The following is an 18,942-nucleotide window of genomic DNA, read 5'->3' on the forward strand; positions in this document are numbered from 1 at the left end:
AAGAACATTAGACGAGCTCAGTCACTCTGTCGTCGTCAACGCCGCTACTTCGAACTTCTCTTGGAGGAACAAAGGCTACCATAAATCAGCGACACAGCACGCTTAAATCTCCGAGACTAGCTAGATTCTGACGGAAAGCCTGTACCAGCAACAAACTCGAACGAAGCGATGAACACTGTCACTCTGAGTTAGCCAAGAATTTGTGTGATCGAATCATAAACGTACAGATCGAGGTTCCGTTACGATTAAACCGGGCCTATTGTCACGGAAATAATTCAGCCATTACAACCAAACATACATACAATAAAGAACCCTACCGTGAACTCATCTCCACGCAAAACCACGCCGTCGCCGTGAACCAGAGTCATCGCTAGCTCGGTCACGATAAGCTCGGGGTGCAAGTTCGGCTTCTCGCCGCGAACAGGCTCGACGGGCTGCGCGGGCTGCTCTGGCTCTGGCGCCGGTTCCGGTTCCGGTTCAATACACCGTGGCTCTGGTAGAGATGGAGCAAACGGAAGAGGGTCCACCGCTCTGCCCTTACCCTTACCCACGTATGGAATCAGGTCGTCCTCTTCATCCGGCGCATCAAAGGACCTATCCTCCTCGTCCACATGTTCTGCGTCAACGGGCTCCCTCCAAATAACACGCCCCATCCTGTTACTCGGACCAGGCTCGTTCTCGTCGAAGGCCGCACGGTGTTCGATGTAAGGCTCGTCTTCCCAGGAAAGCAGCCGGATAACTTCCTCGTCTGACTGTTCAGGTGGATCCACAGCTTTCTCCTTGCCTTTGGACCGCGAAGGAGCCGGCTCTTCCGGGATGTCGTCGCTCAAGGGTGGCAGTAGCGGGATATCGTCCTCCTCGGACTGGTCCGGCAAATCGATGATCGCTTTCTCCTTTCCCTTGCGTCGCTTGCGCGCCGGCTCGTCCAAAACGTCGTCAGCGTCGTCGTAAGCGCTGAACAGCGGGCTAACTTCTCGGAAACTAGTCATAGTCGGATGATATGCTTCGCGTTGAAGGGGCGGACCTTCCACAGCAACCTGTGGCACATCCTCCTGGAGGTCATCTTCGACCGGCTGACGCCGCCAGCCGCCGTGACCAGCGAGCTCGGCATACTCCGAGTCGTCGACGGTAGGATTCCCGTCGATATCAAACGCAGGCGTCGGACTGCTCTTCCGTTGCTTTCGAGACTTGGACGCTCCTGGTGAGGACGTGATGTCAGGCACTAGCACCTTCGTGGCGGTAGGGCCAAAGCCGAAACCGCGTTTCGGTGCAAGCTCGATCTTGAAGGTGGACCCGATGGAGAGGATGAAATACGGAGTCTTGCGGGCATCGAACGTGAACGCCTTGCATAATCAGTTTTGACGTTAGCTTTTTTTTTCGCTGATACTGACGCGGTGATTATCGCACCCCACGCCTTCCAGAAGTGGCCCAGGACCGGACGACCAGACTACGAGCTTTGAAGCTCCCCTCAGGCGCCTCACAGTACTGGGTGAGGTACGTGGCTATCATGTCGAACGCTAGCCTGAACGAACTGTTGTTGTCCTTGTCCATCAAACATCCGTGGCCATCGAGCGCAACTTCATATACGAAGTAGGGACCTGTCCAAAGTAGAAGGGTATTAGCGTTGGAAAGGCACCATCAAAGCGGAATACCGCACTCACTGGTAGGGTTCTCGCGTTCCATGATAATGTCCCCCTGAATACCCACCAGCAGCTGATCCGCCTCCCTTTGCAGAAATTCGCGGTCGCACGTAAAAACGTGGACAGCCAAAGCCTCCGGGTTGACCTTGTACGTATACGTCCACATGCCGTCTTTAAACTTCTTTGGCTCGCGCTTGGATCCTGTCGGGATGGTATCGTAGGGTATGTTGAACGTGTCGACCCGGTACATGTCCCTCAGCGCGCTCATGGGTTCAATGAGGGCCTGCGGTGGCACGCGTGGCTTCGACTAAAGAGCAATGTAGAGTCAACCAGGCGGTCAACGTCAGATAGAGCACAAAATTTGCGTACAGTGCACATTTCACTCCTACACAGCTGGTGGCGGAACCACCATTGGCTATTGATCATCCCGCATTCCTGACACCACCACCCACGGGGGTAAAACTCGCCTCCCTTGAGCGGAGAGAAAAGATCGAGAGGGACGTAGTTGTAGTACGCCAGCCTGAAGCCCCATGGGTCCACTTCCTCTTCTTCGTCGCCATCAACGTCCATCGAGTCGGAGGCGGGAGGCGCCCACCACGGGTGATTGAGTCCTCTAATACCGTAGTTATCGGCGAGGACATCCTCTCCGCCTGGGATCCACGCAAAGCGGACTTTCCAAACGGTGCGTCCAAAGACGCCCGAGGGGATTGTCTTCGGCTTCGGCTGGTCCAAGCGGCCGTACTACACCATTTACTGTTAGCGCATCGCGTCCTAGTGTCCTCTCGCTCCGGTGCGAGAGGATGAGAAAGACGTACCTGGACCTGAGTAACGACGAATATACCGAGCCATGCGTAACGGTAGTCCTCTGGCAGCTGGAACGGCACGATGGGGCAGTCGCGCGCGACCATAATCGTCACGGGCAGCGGCTGCTCGTCGACGTGCAGATACCCGAACTCCTCCATGTCAGGCGGAATCGGGAGGGGAACTGTCAGAGGGTGTGAGGGACCGTCATCGCGAGCTACGTGCGACGCGTCCATGTCGACGTCCTCCGATGACGCGTTTGCGTCGCGTGCTGGACCTTCGCGTGCTGGTGGACGCGTCGTGGTCAGAAAACACACCGGACCAAGAACGACGCGTCGCGTTAAGACATACCATCCGGCCCCTGGCTCTTCCGAGGCTGCAGATCGGACTCATGACACGTGAAGTCAAAGACACTGCAATGAATCACGTATGATCATGAGCATTCGTAGGCGCGTCGCGGACTCGAGCAGGGAGCAGAGGGAAGTAACCACTCACAAAGACACCTCGATTTCCCTATCCCTCCACACATCCTCCGGCCACGCGTTCTCCACAAACAACATATACGGCCAAAAACAGTCCTTATCGAGCCCCGTCTTGGACTTCCACAGATCCGGCAGCACAGCCTTGAGATCGTCCGCGCTCTACACCGTCATCCGTCGTCCAAATCCCAAATCGTCGCGTCAGCAACAGCAGCACTGGCAGCATGCAGCTATAGGCTATAGCAAACACCCACATTCGCCCACACCCGCGGCCTCCTCCCCGTCTCCGGCCTCCGGTCCTCCCGCTTCGCAGACGCCTTTCCCCTCCCCTTGCGCGGCGCGCTCGCGGGCGGCTTGACGAACGTCCACTTTGGCTTGCCCGGTGCGGGTGCGCTTGCGGGTGCGGGTGTGGGTGTGGGTGCGGCATTACTACCGTCGGCTTTGGCTTTGGCTTTAGGGGGCCTGCCGCGCGGTTTCGTGGTCTTCTCTAGTGGTGCCGCTTGTGGTGGTGGTGGTGGTGCAGGTGCGGGCGTGGGCGTAGACGGTCCGACTGCGAATTCTGCCTGGGCGTAGGCTTGTACTGGAGGTGACCCGTTGTGCACCGCGTCCATCGTGGTTTGAGAAAGAAAGAGATAACTAAGAGATTACGTATACGTATACGTATGTCGGAGACGCGGTTGCTGATGAGAAATGGGTAACGCGAGATCGAGGAAGCGCAGGTCCGGAAGTCCGGAAGAGTCTGGACATGATGACACCGTAATGCAACACGCGTCTGAGCGTTGCTGCAATCGCGAGGTAGATGGTGACAGAGATATGTAAACGCGTGATATCAACCTTGAAGTTGAGCGGCTGGACGCGCAAAACGCGACTTCCGGGACTTACAACCCCGACGCAACTTACTACGTTACAACTCGATTCTCGACGAGACCGAGAAATCAAACGCACTGGCATTGCAAGTCCATAAACATATACATTGCGAGCTTTCAAAGACCCTTTTGAATTCCCTATAGACATGATTGATCAAACCCGATTAGAAACATACGTACACCCCCTACTCTAGTACTTGCTTGTAAGTAATATACATAACGAAGCTGAACTGAAATAGAAATTGAAAAGAAAAATCCATAGTAGTAGGGAACGAAACCGCTTTGACGAGGCTCAGTGATAGAATGAGAATCTCGAAGAGTAGGAGGGGAGGATTAGACCAGAGAAGAGTCGGAGAAGAGTCGGAGAAGAGAAGAGAGGAGAAACTAGTGGTGAAAGAACGGAAGAAGCTATGTCCACCCGTGAACATACTGTAGGATGTGTGTGATAAATAGCGATTAAAATAGTGCGGTTCTCTGCGTGGAGGTGAACCATGATGTGTGATGGGTGCACGGCGTGTTAGGGTGCTGGTGAGGTAGTGTGCTCGGGGTTAGAGACGTCCTGAGTGGATTCGAGCTGCTCAGGTCCATCATTGTAGGATGCCCTGTCGGAACTAGTAATAACTGATGGTTGCATCCCGTCCTCGCCCTCGTCCTCGGAGTCCTCAAGAACCGCGGTAGCGTGAGCACCGTCGTCAAGCGCCAAAGATCCAGCGTCAGATTCAGCCTCAGGAATCGAATGCCGAGCCTCATCCCGAGAGCTCTCGAGGACCGACAGGTGTAGAGTGCCAATTGTTATTTGCGTGTCGACCGAAGACCGAGGCGTCCCCTCGCGAGAATTCAGCGCGCTTGAGAAACAAACAGACGTCGCGAGACTCGGAGGCAGCTCAATCTCGGCGGGATCGAGCGACGCGCGGCCGACCGTCTCGATCAGATCTTGGCTCGTGCTATTGAAGGTTTCCGTCGCCGAGTCCGAGTCCGGGTCCAACGAGCTGCAATGCGTCGATACCGATTCGCCACCAGACACCCGCCGCACCCCGCCCTCGTCCTCGTCGAGATGCAAAACAGTATCCTCCCTCGACCCCACAGACCCCTCATCCGACTCAAGCCTCGAGCTCTCGTCCCCGCTCGACTCCAACTCCGACTCCAACCCCCCACCTCCCCCTCCCCCTCCCCCCGCCTTCGCATTCCCTCGAAACGCCGAATCCCACTCATCAACATCCCCAATCAACTTCGTCTTATGCAGCCCCCTCACCAGCGCATCATACAGCTCGTCGCAGCGCCCCACCAGGTCCCGCGCCTTGCACGCCTCGGCTACGGACCACCCGCCGGGGTACTCGCTGATGTCGACGTACGCCTTGCCGAACATCGGCGAGCGTGAGTGCAGCTTGATGCCTGGCACCGCCGAGCGCTCGACCACGGCGGACGTGCTCGACTGTGTGCACATTGGGAGCTCGACGAGTGCGGCGTGCACGGCGGAGATGGCGGCTTTGCATGTGGTGCGCGGGTGGTTGTGCGAGCCGAAGAGGCGGGCCTGTTATATTTGGAATAAAAAGGACGAGGAGCTTTCGTCAGTTACCCGAAAATGGACGACGAAATGGTAGAAGAAAGAGAGGTACGTGGAACAGATAACTCACCAGGAACACGGTCGCAGAGCGCGTCGCCGCGCGCAAACCCGAGCCGTTGAGCGAGTACAGTTTCGTGAGCACGACGCCGGGCTGCACGACAAAGTGCCTAGGCTGCGGGAACGTGAATGCTTCAAGGGGGTTCTTGCGCGGCTCGAGGTTGAAGTAGTTCGCAACGAGCTCCATTTGGTACTTGGAATGCAGGTAGGGCTTCTTCGTGCGCAGGAGCTGCCAGTCGTCCGCGTCGTAGTCGTCTGCACGCGACGTCATCGTCGACATCCAGATGATGCGGGGCGACTGCCCCGTTTTCTGGGAGTAGACCGAGAAAAGCGGGCTAAGAGCGCGGTACTGCGAGAATGGTTACGCAGAGGTGAGATGGGTGGGAGTGTGGGGTATTGCTGTACTCACGAGCATGTAGTGGCCGAATAGATTACACTGCCACACGAGTCCGAGTCCATCTGCGCTCTTCTCGCCTGATTGCTGGGCCATGATCTCTGGGACGGTCGCCGGGCATGTGTCGTCCCGCTGATGCCGTGCAGCCCGGCGCGCGCCCTGATGGTCGTCGAGAGGAGCCATGGCGGCATTGCAGATCAGATGCGAGACGTACGGACATCTGCTGGCAAGTGAGTCACTGGGTCGAGAAATGCAGCTGGGACTCACATCTGCTGAAGCCACTCCGCGAACTCCAGCACGCTGGATGCGACGGTCAAATCGAGGTGGTGCACCCGGATGTCGACGTTCTGGCGGATGCGCTCGGCGCGCGTCGAGCCCCGGGGTTTGAACTTGCGCTGGCGGAACGCCTCCTTGTCGAGCGCCTTCAAGAGCCTCTGACGGGCGCGCTTGGCACTCTCCACGTTGCGACAGGCGAGGACGAGGGTGACGTTCTCGCATGCGGAGAGCCAGTGGGACTGGGGCCTGGGGAGGGTGCGGTCAATGGATGCGTCCGGGGGGACGGCGTAGCACAGCTGTATGAGCAGACGTCGGCATATGCCAAAACCTACACCCCTACTCCGCCACGGGTCAGCGATAAGAAAAGGATGAGAGTGGGGCACGCACCCGTTCGCACCCGTGACGACGACGACTGGGTTAGGCTTCCCCATGGGCAGCTACAGCTACAGGTGGACCCAGACACACTGGACACTCGACGAGAGCGAGAAGTTGGGCGGCGGGCGGGTGTTTGGATAGAGTTGAGCGGGTCGTTGAGACGAAAAAGCTAGTGATAAGTCGAGGTTTCATTTCCGTCCAAAACGTTTTGAAATTGGCATGTCGACGAGGCTCGTGGGTAAGCTGCTTGAATTATAGAACGACCCTAGTCGCTAATTGGAACCCGCCGTGGTACATCGCCTGATCCCATCACCATCTTCCGTCCACTCTCTGCGCTACTTTCCAATCAGATCCCATGTCTCGGTCAGACAAACGTTGTCCAATGTTCACTACAGGATTTTCGTGAAGTTGGACAGTCTACAAGCCATTCTGTGCTCGGCGAGGCGCAGTCCGAGTGCGCGGGAAATGCATCGGATGACGTCGCCTAAACATTTTGGGCTAGATTTAATGTTCTTTTGCTATAATGACGAGCTACTCGTTTAATTGTGCGCTGTCATTTTGGCTCAACTTTTGCTCCCACTGCGTTGCGTTGCCTCTCACATGAGCAGAGCTGCAACCGCAGACACGTGTGGCTCGAGCTTCTGGAGGCTTCTGCCGGCATCGCTTCTGGCATGGCTGTGGAGTTTTGTGCACAGATAATTGCTGGTGAGCGCTGAGTCGCTGATCCGTGGGCCACTCAGTCGGATGGACGGTACTAAAGAGGCCTCGCGACCGCTTACCTTGTTCCAGAGGCTAACCACCTTCCCTTTGGGTGAGGATGTGCTAGAGTCCACTGTACTCAGTTCTGGATTCTCTTGACATTGCGGTAGCATACCAACAAAGGCAAATGATCATGCAATGAGCGAGCCGGAAGCGCGTCGGGCTCGACTTCGGAAATCTCCGTAGACCTCCGTCCGTTTTCACCGCTTGGTTCTACCGTTCACTCACTCGTTCGCCGCATCATACGCGTCACACTTCCCTGGCGAACACGGATAGAGCTCATAATCTCGGCGAACATTTGTCTTACCCCACCACATCGGTCCGGCAAGATTGGACTTGATAGAACCAAAAGTCAGCAACAAGCTAGCTGTGTATCATCGACATCTCGGGCAGTGGGCGCATCGCACGAAACTGGGGTCGGAAGATGGCGTCAGGTCTGCGATCCGCGTCTCCTGCAATGACTTATGCTTGGGTATACCATCCCAGCTGTACAAAGGATTCGTGGTAAGCAAGCACGTCAAGCTGTTACCACAACCCCGAACTGACAGGAAGAATGCAAGCGCTCCGAAAGGTACCTTCCCTTGTCCGACGATTCCAATCATTCATGCAGATCATTTCGACACCACTGACTTCGAGCGATGATAGGCTCGCACCCTTAATCCTTCATTACACGTTCCAGTCTTGCCTTCTGCCTTCGGAACGTTGGGCCTACCCTAGCTTGCTGTAGAAAAACATCACTCGAGGTGTGTATGCACTCCGATGCACGGAAAGTTCAACGACTTATCATTCGTTCCAGCTGTCAATCGCGTGTTGGTTCTCCCACACCGCTCAGAAGTGCTTCCATTGGCGTCCATTAGAGATGCCGTGCCCTGCCAATTCTATGTACGCGTTATGTCTTGACGCCTTGCTCGGCGAACCGTCAAAAAGTATGCCATTCGCCTTTTCCCGAGAGCTCGCTATCACTTGCGTCATTAATGATTGGAGCATAAGGTCGCGAACACTTCGTTCTCAAGCCTGCTGTCCGGCGTTCTACCGTCTGCGTCTTCCTTGGGTCAACGTAGCCCTCGACTTTTCTTTGTGGGTCGGCGGCTAGTCAAATGTTTCTAGCCACATATGGGAGACTATTCTTAGCACTCAGACGCGCTGAGACCATACCTGGTGCATTCGAATCCTCTTCAACCCATAGGTGGACGTTAGAGCGCCATGGCGATGCTAGCATGTCGTACTTAAACGCCAACACTCGGTGGTAAGAACATATTGATTTTGTTTCATTGCAGAACGACCCTGAAAGCGCTTCTTCACCTCAAGCATGCTGTCACTGACCCCATGTGGAAGGACTCACTGGCACCTTCGCAAAGAATTCATCAAAGACTCGACTCGAAGGGAAATATGCTTGAACCCATAAACGGCCACTTATTTTCCTCCAGCGGCGGCCTGGCATATCTCAGCTCCTTCAGTATGAAGGGAGACTATTCAGCTTTGACGAGCTTGCGAAGGTGGGGAGCCGATTAAGGCGCCGTTCAGGTTGGTAGTACTTATATCTTCTCCGAACGAGGCGTTGTACCGTCATTCCGTACGAACCGCCTGGTAGTGCACCATGCCCATGCTGTAAGTCGTCCGAAACGTCCGATGAACGTCCGTCCGAACTATAACTGACTGGTTCCTGTCTTCTTCGTTCTTCGTTCTTCTTTGCCCTGCCTGTCCCTTATCCACGCACACGCGGATCGGGACGCGTCGCGGCGCACAGAAAGGACCCCTCCGAGAAGTACGATGGCTACGAGCCGATCGACATCCCAGACCGGACGTGGCCGACTCAGGTGACGCGCAAGGCGCCGATATGGCTCTCGACGGACCTGCGCGACGGGAACCAGGCGCTGCAGACGCCGATGAACGTCGAGCAGAAGCTTGAGCTGTTCGATCTGCTCGTCTCCGTTGGCTTCAAGGAGATCGAGGTGGCGTTTCCGCCCGCGAGCGAGACCGAGTTCACGTTCGTGCGGCGGCTTATCGAGGAGAAGCGGATACCGGACGGCGTCGCTATCCAGGTGAGCGGCCACGATTAAATTCGAGTTGCAGTGCGTGGGGCTGACCAAATACGGCCGTCGTCGTCGCAGGTGATGACCCCCGCGCGGCGCGACTGCATCTCGCGCACGTTCGACGCGATCCGCGGCGCGAAGCGCGTCATCGTGCAGCTGTACAACGCGACGGCGCCGATTTTCCGGGACATCGTGTTCCAGAGCACCAAGGAGGACATCATCAAGCTCGCCGTCGAGCACACGCACGTCGTGCGCGCGCTCGCGATCGAGTACGAGCGCATATACGGGACGGTGTTCCAGCTGTGCTACGGCATCGAGGGCTTCACGCAGTCCGAGCCCGACTTTGTGATCGACGTGTGCTCGCGCATCAAGGACGCGTGGGACTCGCATGGTCCGAGTCCGACGAAGATTATCTTTAATTTGCCGAGCACGGTTGAGTGTGCGCCGGCGAATCATTTTGCTGATCAGGTATATCTTCTGTCATTCAAAGTGGAGTTTCAACGAGTGACTTACTTGTGGTGTTTTTAGGTAGAGTACTTCTGCCGAAATATTCCCAAGCGGGAAGAAGTTCTGGTATGCTTGCATGCTCACAATGATCGAGGTAAAGACATTTATGCTATATGTTGAGCAACGTTCTAACAAGCTACCTAGGAACTGCTGTATCTGCCACGGAGCTCGGTCTCCTGGCTGGTGCGGACCGCGTAGATGGGTGCCTACTCGGCAACGGCGAGCGGACAGGAAATGTCGACCTCATCATCCTCGCCCTGAACCTATACACGCAAGGCATACCCCCACATCTCGACTTCAGCGACCTGGGCAAGATCGTAGAATCCATAAGCAGACTCACAGCTCTGCCCGTCCACCCACGACACCCCTACTCCGGTAGCCTCGTCTTCACCGCCTTCTCAGGCGGGCACCAAGACGGGATTCGCAAGGGTCTCGTCCGGCGGGCGGAGAACCCAGCGCAGAAGTGGCGCGTGCCCTATCTCCCGGTGGACCCAAGCGACTTCGGCTTCGTCTACCGCCCCGTGCGCATCAACTCGCAGTCCGGCAGAGGCGGCATCACCTACCTCCTCGAGCAGGCCTTCCGCTTCACGATCCCGCGCCCGATGCAGGCCGACTTCTACAAGACCGTGCAGAACATGTGCGACACCGAGGGCCGCGAGCTCGCCGTCTCGGAGATCATCGCGGCGTTCTGCCACAAGTACCACTTCTCGCCGCCTGCCAAGGTCGAGGAGCTCGACAGACCGGTCGAGATCGCGAGCCGCGTGGCGCTCGACAGCTTCACGACGTTCCAGGAGGGCCCGGACGAGCCTGTGCGGTTCGAGGGCACGCTGTCGGTGGACCACCGGGACGACGCGGTGTGCGGGCGCGCGGACGAGGTGCACAGTGCGATCGGGTATGCGCTTGCGCGGACGCTCGCGGTCGAGTTTGTGGTTATGGCCAAGTACATCGAGCCGCTCGCGGAGGGGCGCGGTGCGGCGGGGTATGTGCGGCTAGGCCTCGAGAAGGAGACGGCAGGCAGCCAGGCGGGCTGGTGGGGCGTGGGCGTGGGGTGCTGCATCGAGGAGGCGACGGCACGGGCGATTGTAAGCGCGAGCAACGTTGCGCTGGACCAGGTGTCAGCGGAGATGGGCTGCTGCAGGAAGGGGTTTTAGAGGCTCGGATGGACTGTATTTTTTGGTGTACGATAGGCAAACGGACCTCATACCCTTTACATTGTATTTTTATTGCACAAAAAGGATCTCTGTATCCTCACACTATGGCCATATGGGATGTATGCTCTTCATGCTATATAGACACACTCTTCGTCCCTTTTGCTTTGCTTGCATGGACAACTCAAGAGCACGACTCTGCGCAACACAAGGGAATAGGGGCTAAGAACGCATTCGGTCCGAACCGGTCCGAATGCACAGCCACCCCTATTGAGTGGATTCACTGCCTTCGACGCGCTCTACGCGTCCTGCAACGCTGATGAACTTGCGCGTCTATCTCTTACACCACCTCCGCCACATGTTGAGTCCAAGCTACGCTGGACATCCCTTCCTCTGCTTTCTGTGGTGACATAACGGCGACCTGGTTCCTGAGGCCTGAGTGTTCGCAATCTCGCGACTTCGCTGTGCTTTACATGGTTCTCTCCTTCTTTCCTTGACTTACCTGCCCAAGCACGGTGGACCCAGTGTCCAGCGTCGAAGCTGAAGCACAAGATCAAGATGATTGTAAAATAGCCTTCTCACCAATAACTGCTCCTACCTGTCATGCTCTTCGTGAAGATCTCGCGGTCGGAGGTCAGGCATGGAGGGATAGGTAGATCAAGATGTCATTGTGAGCAGACCCTCCATTTTGCATCTACAGGATGCAGGATGATGTGATGCAGTGTGCTCTGTGCTCACGATCGCGACACCAACTGTCTCTGACTTCGCGAGCCATGAATCGGACTATAGAGGAGATAAGGATGAATGTCGAGTCTGGCAGGGTGGGCACGGTGAATCTCCCCTTCGCAGTGCAATGTTTCCGGAGTTGAGGTTACTTCATCGGGGGCTTCTTTGTCTGATATAGCCTCTTTTCTCTGTTGTTTGCAATTATACATGGTCCCGTTCGTGGACCGTAGCTGACCTACAACGCAACCTTAGATTCCTTACCCTATGCTCTCTGCATAGCGTACAAAGATGTTCCGCCCAGGGCCGCATGGAGATTGGCGTGGTAGACCTGCTACCTTACCGGCCACACGTCCTCAGTCATCCAACTGCGGGGAACACCCTGTAATTCCCCTTCGAGCTGGCGGGCCTACCTTCAAGGGGTAACGCATTGCTCAAGGCACTCGTGTCTACCGGTGTTCTCGGGCTCAGTGCCACCGTGAGGTGACATGCGCCTAAATTACCGGCCCTCTTCTAGACCACCGACGCCGCTTATATCTGGGGACGGCGGGGGCTGGGCATCTCGAGACTCTGCCACTTTACTTTGTTATTAATCAACATGCCCGGGAACGCTACTATCAACGATGTGTCAGGTCAGATGTTTGATATCGTGGTTGTTGGTGAGTTAGGTCGTAACTACAAGTTGTTCGCGAGACTAATTATGTTCTCTCAGGCGGCGGAGTGAGTGTTACCGCTTGCGTATATCACAAAGGAACTCTGAGAGAAGGAGCATAGACTGCAGGACTCTGCCTTGCGGCCAAACTGAGCGACAATCCTAACCTGAGCGTACTTGTGCTGGATGCTGGGGAGGTCAGTGTCGATGATCCAAAGATTCGTAGGTGTTTGGCGTTTTCCATCCCTACGCAGGCTGACAGCATCACCTTGGGTCAGTTCTTCCCGGTCAGTACGGCGTTCACTTCGGTCAAGAAGAGTACGATTGGAGCTTCAAAACGGTGAGAGACACGTCCGTCTTCTAGCCCCTATCATTCACCTTCACTTTCAGACACCTCAAAAGTTCAGCAATGGTCGACAAGTCGATTGGAACAGGTAATTGCTAATTCTTGTCAGTATGACTCGCGCTAACGAGATTTACAGAGGAAAAGTCCTGGGCGGCAGCTCAGCTATCAATTTCATGTGTTGGACGAAGCCATCTGTTCAAGAGGTTGACGGTTAGCATCTTCACCCGAGGACTTTTGAGTCATAGCTTATCGGTGTGACGTAGATTGGGAACGGCTGGGAAACCCAGGCTGGAACTGGGCGAACTTTGAAAGACATTTACATGCTATTGAAGGGTAGGTGAGCTAACTATTCTCAATACAACGAACGACGATTGCTGATTAGCCCCATTGGCAGATACCATCCACCTTTGGCAAAGTCTGTTGCTGCCCATGGGCTGAACTTCGATCACTACAACCTTGGGAAGGAGGGTAAGTTCATGTGACGGATGGATAAAGCCTCGTATAGTACGCTAAGGCCCAAACAGGACCCGTAAAGCTGTATCATTGCGCGACTATCACCCGACCAGAGCGTTATGCATATCAGGTACAGCCACGTCGTCCTTCGTCAGATAGGTTTGCTCATGAAACTCGTGTAGACAGCTCTCAATCTGGGCATACAGCCTGCCCCTGCTCCAGTAAGCTATTTGCGATATATTACGGAGGTGTCTCTCTGATGCGACTTTAACTGAAGATGGGAGGAGACGTAAGTATACGAGTGCTTCAATGGGATATAAAGCTCACGTCTCCAGACGAATGGCGTGTACTTTGCGCCTAAATCCATCAACCATGAGGATTACACACGAAGCTACTCGGTGACGGTCAGTCTGAACTCTCATGAGACTACGCAGCTCTTAGCAGTCATCCTCTAGGCATTTTACGAGAAATACAAGGATCGTCCAAACTTCCGCGTGCTGACACGCGCGTATGTGACGAGACTAGTCACGTCGACAGGCGACAAGCTGAAGGCAGATGGTGTAGAATTCTCGTACGACGGTCGGATACATGTGGTTAAGGTTGGGAAGGAAGCGGTGTTGAGCGCCGGGTACGTCTTTGCTCATCGGACCCAGATCCCTACTGATCCGGTACTGCTCAGTGCCCTGAAATCGCCCCAAATCTTGGAGTTGTCCGGGGTTGGGAGAAGGGAGGTACTGGGGTCGATTGGCGTCCCTGTCAAGCTCGATCTGCCTGGAGTCGGAGAGAACATTCAAGAGCACATGTTCTCTGGAATGTCATTCGGTAAGGAATGGTTTGTCTACTAGTCCTAGAGCTAATGCTGTTGCAGAGCTGGCGGATGGCGTGGATGATATCACGATGGACGCGCTTCGAGACCCCTCCCAGCTCGCGGAACAAGCTCGACTCCAGTACGCGTTCCTCCTCTGCTTATATGCATGACCGCGCTGATACTCGATGCGAACTTGCAGTAAACTAGAGGAAGGCAGTCATACGCTTGGGATAACTGGCTTCGTGTTTGCACCAATGGCCAAGATCTCGGATAGAGCCAAGGAGTTGTACGATGCAGCGAAGAAGAAAGTAGCCGACAATTGGTCAAGTTATCCGGAAGGCCTGAAGGAGCAATACAAAATTCAGCTCGAACGCCTTGACAATGGCTGTGCGCCATGCGAGGTTGTTCTGACACCGGGATTCTTGACATTCCCAAGTTCGACTGTCATTAACTATGCAGGCGGCGAGACTGACGATGGTTGCGCTTTGCAGACCCGCCTGTTCCAGGAAAGAAGTACTTCACGTTGTTGTTCTGCCTTAACCATCCTTTTTCGAGGGGCACAATCGTGAGCCTAATCGCTTCCATCTCTGCGTATCAGCTAATGGGAGTGAAATCCGGTGTAGCACGCAATATCCTCCGACCCTGCCAAAGACCCCGAATTTGATCCTCACTACTTCGAACACGACTTGGGTAACTTTATCTAGCTTTACGTTCCTTATCGTCTCATAGCGGTTTAGATTTGCAGACGTTTGTCGAACTTTGCAAGTTTGCGCGGAAGATGAGCAAGACTGCGCCTCTCCGGGACTTGCTGAGTACGTTGTCTTCTCCAACATGCTTGACATATCTAAACCTCTCATGCAACGCTATCTAGAAGAGAATCCGGAGATTAATCCTGGAGTAGACGTCGACAGTGATTCTAAGCTAGGAGGTTGGGTCCTTCTTACGAACGGTTTCGATAGATATTTGACTGCCTTTTCTCCTAGAATTCATCAAGAATTATGCTTCAACTACTTTCCGTATGCGAATCCTTCCCCGATACCGGCATCCTGACTGACCCAAACAGACACCATTGGTAGCTTGTCTATGCTTCCCCACGAGAAGGGAGGAGTGGTAGATAGCAACCTCAAGGTTTATCCTGGTCCCTTCTTCTCAACATGCACCGTCTTATCCGTGTTCTATCCGTAGGTATATGGCACGTCGAACATTCGTGTGGCAGATTTGTCGGTTATCCCACTGCACCTTGCTGCCCATACTTTAAGTACGGATGTTTCACTGCTTTATCCAACGGTATCGCTGACTATCCATTCCTTAGGCTTGGCATACGCCATTGGATCGTATGGTAAGCTTTTGATTTCCGTGCACGATCATGTCGCTAACCTTTTCATAGGAGCGGAGATCATCAAGAACACGTTGTGACGTCCTCGAATGGTCCTAATTTCGGCTTTCTTGTTATGACAATTTTCTTCCATGTACTGTTCATATGAACCCCCTTTTGTCTAATGTCAACGGTAATCTGAAAGACATTTTCCAAGATTGCTGGTTCGCTGCATAATCACAGACCACCCAAGATAGGGGCAAATACCTAAACGGGCCACAACGAGCAAAATTAGCGTAGTCCGGCTTGAGCCGAAACGCGCCTGTCGACGGACGCGCTGGCTTGGACCTGCAACACCATTCTCTGATCGCGTCTGCTATCATGAATAGCTGTCTAGATGGAAGTCTACTTAAAGTCTCCTGTGCATTTTCCTCGTCGATTCTTCCAACATAAAAGTGGTTCATGACGCTCTTAGCTGCGACGTATCCCCGGAGCTAACACCCAGACAGCATTTATGCAAAGGATCCCACAGTCGGCGATATCCCTACATCTCTTTTAGATGCCGCGCCTCTTCCATGCATGCTTTCATCACTGTGCAAAAAGAGGGCATGGACCATAAGACTGGTACGTTCGGCCCGGCCATGGAATGTTCTCAGACCGCATCGTCCAAACGCAAGTCGGGTGTTCTGCTCGGATTAGACCCCGTGCATACTTTAGATGACATCAAACTCGTTCGGCCGGCAGCGTACCGAACTCTGCTGGGGGGGATACATATACAAGACTCACGCGTTTTGGAGAGATCTCCTGGACCGTCTTTAGCAATCAACCATGTCTTCCTCTTCAACCCCTAGAACGCTATACGACAAGATCTGGGACGATCATGTCGTGTAAGTTGCCAAACTATCTCATGCAAGCCTTGAGCTCAACTTTGAAACAGTCATGACAAAGGGGGTGGACTGGCTTTGATTTACATTGATCGGTGAGTTGCCTCTCAAAAGCGATCTGGCGCCTGTATTGACTGTCTCCATCAGTCATCTGGTACACGAAGTATCAAGCCCGCAGGCGTTTGAGGGTCTGTGAGTGCCTCAGCAATATCACCTAGGATAGTAAACCTCACGCCGACTCTTGTGAAGGCGAGATACTGGCCGCCGTTTGAGGCGTCCCGACTGCACCCTCGCAACGGTAGATCACAATGTTCCGTACGTCAAGGAGAGAGCACCTGTTATCGCGAAATCTGATTGCTTGCTGTTTTTACAGAACAGCGCCTCGCGAGGAGCATCTTGGCCTCGACTCCCTTGTTCCAGAACCGGAATCCCGCGCTCAGTGTGCGGCTCTGGACAAAAACGTCAAGGACTTCGGCCTAGCGTACTTTGGTATCAAGGACAGACGGCAAGGTACGTGGCGTTCAGGACAGAAGGGGCATATACCTCAGTGCTAATCTTGAATATACAGGCATCGTCCATGTCATCGGCCCTGAACAGGGCTTTACGGTAACTGGTCAACCTAACGCATCGGAACGAGATACTGACACCTGTTCTCTCCAGCTTCCTGGCATTACATGCGTCTGTGGCGACTCGCACACTTCCAGTAAGGATAGAGTGCAACGTAACGATGAGATCTGTACTCATCACAAAACGCACAGCCCATGGTGCCTTCGGCGCTCTCGCTTTTGGAATCGGCACATCCGAGGTCGAACACGTCTTCGCCACCCAGACCCTCTGGCAGCGCAAGTCCAAGAATATGCGCATTAACGTCGAGGGAACCCTTGCGGAAGGCGTCACATCCAAAGATGTTATTCTACACATCATCGGCCAGATCGGCACCGCTGGCGCCTCTGGCTGTGTCATCGAGTACGCGGGCACCGTGATCCGCTCGCTGAGCATGGAGGCGCGCATGAGCATCTGCAACATGAGCATTGAAGCTGGCGCACGCGCGGGCATGATCGCGCCCGACGATGTCACGTTCTCGTATCTCAAGGGCCGGCCGCTCGCGCCGAAGGGCGAGGTGTGGGATAAGGCGGAGGCGTACTGGCGGTCGATTGCGAGCGATGAGGGCGCCAATTTCGACATAGAGATCACGATCGATGGGGCGAGCATCTCTCCGACGGTGACGTGGGGTACGTCGCCGCAGCACGTTGCGCCCATCACGGGCGTTGTTCCCGACCCAGCGACCATGGAAGATCCTGCGAGACGCGAGAGCGCGGAGCGGGCGCTCAAGTACATGGGTCTCGAGCCTGGTACGCGCATGCAGGACATCGCTATCGATAAGGTGTTCATCGGTTCGTGCACGAACAGTCGGATTGAGGACCTGCGGTCCGCTGCCAAAGTTCTCGCTGCTGCTGGGGAGAACGCACGTGTTGCTCCAAACTTGCTTGCCATGGTCGTTCCGGGCTCTGGGCTCATCAAACAGCAGGCAGAGGCAGAAGGGATCGCGGCTGCCTTCCAGCGTGCCGGATTCCAGTGGCGAGAGGCGGGATGTTCGATGTGCGTCGGCATGAACGCCGACCAGCTCGACCCTGGGAAGCGCTGCGCTAGCACGAGCAACCGCAACTTTGAGGGCCGCCAAGGTCCCGGGGGACGCACGCACCTCATGAGCCCTGCGATGGCCACTGCAGTTGCGCTCACGGGCAAACTCACGGATGTCCGTAGCTTCACGCTTCCTGGCGCCGAGGCCGGGGCTGCACCTCTGTCTGTCAGCTTCGAGCAGCAGACCGGCGCAAACGCGTCCAAGACCGCCATTCGCGTGCACCACGATGCTCCTATACCTAGCTGGCCTGCCCCCGAGTCCGAGTCCGCTCAAGAGGATTCCGCTGACGGCGCCCAGAAGTCGACTGGGTCGACGCCAATGGAGCCGTTTGTCGTCCTCCGTGGACTTGCTGCGCCGATGCACTTGTCCAATACCGACACGGACCAGATTATCCCTAAGCAGTTCTGCAAGACACTCAAGCGGACAGGACTCGCCAAGGGCTTATTCTACTACCAGCGGCAGCACCCCGGCGTCGAGCCAGAACCTGGCGTCACCTTCCCCAGCGAGCCGTTCGTGCTCGACACCGAGCCGTATACACGCGCCAAGATTATCGTCTCTACGGGTGTTAACTTCGGTTGTGGAAGTTCGCGCGAGCATGCTGTGTGGAGCTTGTGAGTCGTCGTAACTTATTTCCCGTTTTGTTTCCTCGTAAGCTGACGACGACGATCCGCTGAACAGCAAGGACTTTGGCATCCGATGCATCATCGCCCCATCCTTTGGCGAGATCTTCTTCAACAACATGATGCAAAACGGTATGCTCGCCATCGTCCTCCCACAAGACGCTTGTCGCATGCTCGCAGGCGACGCAGAGCAAGGCCTTGAGCTCGAGGTCGACCTCGGCAAGCAGGAGGTCCGTCGCGTCGGACGCGCGGACGGTACCGCAGCGGTGTCGTTCGCAACGGAGGCATCGAGGCGTGACATGCTTCTCACCGGTGTTGATGAGATCGGGCAGACTCTTCAGCTCGAAGAACACATCGACGTGTTTGAGCAGAAGCGTGCGGGGAGCCAGCCGTGGCTTGGTGGGTTTAAGAAGAAGCGTGTGGATATCCCTACTAGTGCTTCGAGCGGGAGCACCGATTGGTAGAATTTCTAGTAAAGGCATTTGGACATCGGTTAAGTGTATTAGGATAGTTGTACGAACAGGATGGAGTGTTTCCGGTGATTTTTATATCGTAGAGCGGGACAAACCGATCTCATTAGCTACCTCAACCGATTCAGTA

General features: G+C 55.1%; 5 protein-coding genes across 5 annotated transcripts; 3 read left to right on the forward strand and 2 right to left on the reverse strand.

Annotated features, from left to right (window-relative positions):
- Nucleotides 1-7: 7 nt before the first annotated feature.
- Nucleotides 8-3,531, reverse strand: CONPUDRAFT_166578 (uncharacterized protein; the record flags this gene model as incomplete). Its single annotated transcript, XM_007772042.1, has 11 exons — nucleotides 8-75; nucleotides 146-175; nucleotides 226-256; nucleotides 318-1,343; nucleotides 1,408-1,598; nucleotides 1,662-1,947; nucleotides 2,010-2,381; nucleotides 2,456-2,727; nucleotides 2,793-2,854; nucleotides 2,937-3,082; nucleotides 3,175-3,531. 11 exons carry the CDS (start codon nucleotides 3,529-3,531, stop codon nucleotides 8-10), a joined length of 2,841 nt encoding a protein of 946 aa, XP_007770232.1.
- A 582-nt stretch (nucleotides 3,532-4,113) lies between these two features.
- Nucleotides 4,114-6,768, reverse strand: CONPUDRAFT_106598 (uncharacterized protein). Its single transcript, XM_007772043.1, has 5 exons — nucleotides 6,465-6,768; nucleotides 6,069-6,413; nucleotides 5,817-6,021; nucleotides 5,421-5,756; nucleotides 4,114-5,317 (listed from the first exon to the last, which is right to left on the reverse strand). Exons 1-5 carry the CDS (start codon nucleotides 6,506-6,508, stop codon nucleotides 4,304-4,306), a joined length of 1,944 nt encoding a protein of 647 aa, XP_007770233.1. The 5' UTR covers nucleotides 6,509-6,768; the 3' UTR covers nucleotides 4,114-4,303.
- Nucleotides 6,769-7,535: 767 nt separating this feature from the next.
- CONPUDRAFT_126354 (2-isopropylmalate synthase) lies at nucleotides 7,536-11,019 on the forward strand. Its single transcript, XM_007772044.1, has 8 exons — nucleotides 7,536-7,715; nucleotides 7,772-7,954; nucleotides 8,008-8,457; nucleotides 8,520-8,819; nucleotides 8,959-9,253; nucleotides 9,323-9,712; nucleotides 9,773-9,845; nucleotides 9,896-11,019. The coding sequence occupies exons 4-8, from the start codon at nucleotides 8,809-8,811 to the stop codon at nucleotides 10,900-10,902; spliced, it is 1,776 nt and encodes a 591-aa protein (XP_007770234.1). The 5' UTR covers nucleotides 7,536-7,715; nucleotides 7,772-7,954; nucleotides 8,008-8,457; nucleotides 8,520-8,808; the 3' UTR covers nucleotides 10,903-11,019.
- Nucleotides 11,020-12,143: 1,124 nt separating this feature from the next.
- On the forward strand, nucleotides 12,144-15,410 carry CONPUDRAFT_106605 (alcohol oxidase). The gene is made up of 25 exons (XM_007772045.1): nucleotides 12,144-12,281; nucleotides 12,335-12,342; nucleotides 12,397-12,496; nucleotides 12,553-12,614; nucleotides 12,665-12,708; nucleotides 12,757-12,830; nucleotides 12,884-12,953; nucleotides 13,015-13,088; nucleotides 13,145-13,203; nucleotides 13,256-13,294; nucleotides 13,351-13,362; nucleotides 13,409-13,477; nucleotides 13,529-13,701; nucleotides 13,753-13,895; nucleotides 13,942-14,020; nucleotides 14,081-14,316; nucleotides 14,373-14,446; nucleotides 14,505-14,571; nucleotides 14,619-14,693; nucleotides 14,753-14,809; nucleotides 14,865-14,897; nucleotides 14,945-15,009; nucleotides 15,067-15,139; nucleotides 15,194-15,220; nucleotides 15,269-15,410. Exons 1-25 carry the CDS (start codon nucleotides 12,221-12,223, stop codon nucleotides 15,295-15,297), a joined length of 1,803 nt encoding a protein of 600 aa, XP_007770235.1. The 5' UTR covers nucleotides 12,144-12,220; the 3' UTR covers nucleotides 15,298-15,410.
- Nucleotides 15,411-16,017: 607 nt separating this feature from the next.
- CONPUDRAFT_126359 (3-isopropylmalate dehydratase) lies at nucleotides 16,018-18,806 on the forward strand (the record flags this gene model as incomplete). Its single annotated transcript, XM_007772046.1, has 9 exons — nucleotides 16,018-16,083; nucleotides 16,134-16,175; nucleotides 16,228-16,272; nucleotides 16,330-16,395; nucleotides 16,454-16,590; nucleotides 16,649-16,686; nucleotides 16,741-16,783; nucleotides 16,839-18,333; nucleotides 18,401-18,806. Exons 1-9 carry the CDS (start codon nucleotides 16,025-16,027, stop codon nucleotides 18,804-18,806), a joined length of 2,331 nt encoding a protein of 776 aa, XP_007770236.1. The 5' UTR covers nucleotides 16,018-16,024.
- Nucleotides 18,807-18,942: the final 136 nt, after the last annotated feature.

This window comes from Coniophora puteana (genome assembly GCF_000271625.1).
Source record: "Coniophora puteana RWD-64-598 SS2 unplaced genomic scaffold CONPUscaffold_8, whole genome shotgun sequence".
NCBI lineage: Eukaryota > Fungi > Basidiomycota > Agaricomycetes > Boletales > Coniophoraceae > Coniophora > Coniophora puteana.

Coding starts and splice junctions, on each gene's coding strand:
- CONPUDRAFT_106598 (XM_007772043.1), bottom strand. CDS start 6,508: ATGGGGAAGCCTAACCCAGTCGTCGTCGTCACGGGTGCGAACGG. Junction 6,022..6,068: donor GCGGAGTGGCTTCAGCAGAT/GTGAGTCCCAGC, acceptor ACTTGCCAGCAG/ATGTCCGTACGTCTCGCATC. Junction 5,318..5,420: donor GCTCTGCGACCGTGTTCCTG/GTGAGTTATCTG, acceptor CAAATATAACAG/GCCCGCCTCTTCGGCTCGCA.
- CONPUDRAFT_106605 (XM_007772045.1), top strand. CDS start 12,221: ATGCCCGGGAACGCTACTATCAACGATGTGTCAGGTCAGATGTTTGAT. Junction 12,615..12,664: donor ACGATTGGAGCTTCAAAACG/GTGAGAGACACG, acceptor CTTCACTTTCAG/ACACCTCAAAAGTTCAGCAA. Junction 14,572..14,618: donor CTACTTCGAACACGACTTGG/GTAACTTTATCT, acceptor ATAGCGGTTTAG/ATTTGCAGACGTTTGTCGAA.
- CONPUDRAFT_126354 (XM_007772044.1), top strand. Junction 9,254..9,322: donor CGGACGGCGTCGCTATCCAG/GTGAGCGGCCAC, acceptor TCGTCGTCGCAG/GTGATGACCCCCGCGCGGCG. Junction 9,713..9,772: donor CGAATCATTTTGCTGATCAG/GTATATCTTCTG, acceptor TGGTGTTTTTAG/GTAGAGTACTTCTGCCGAAA.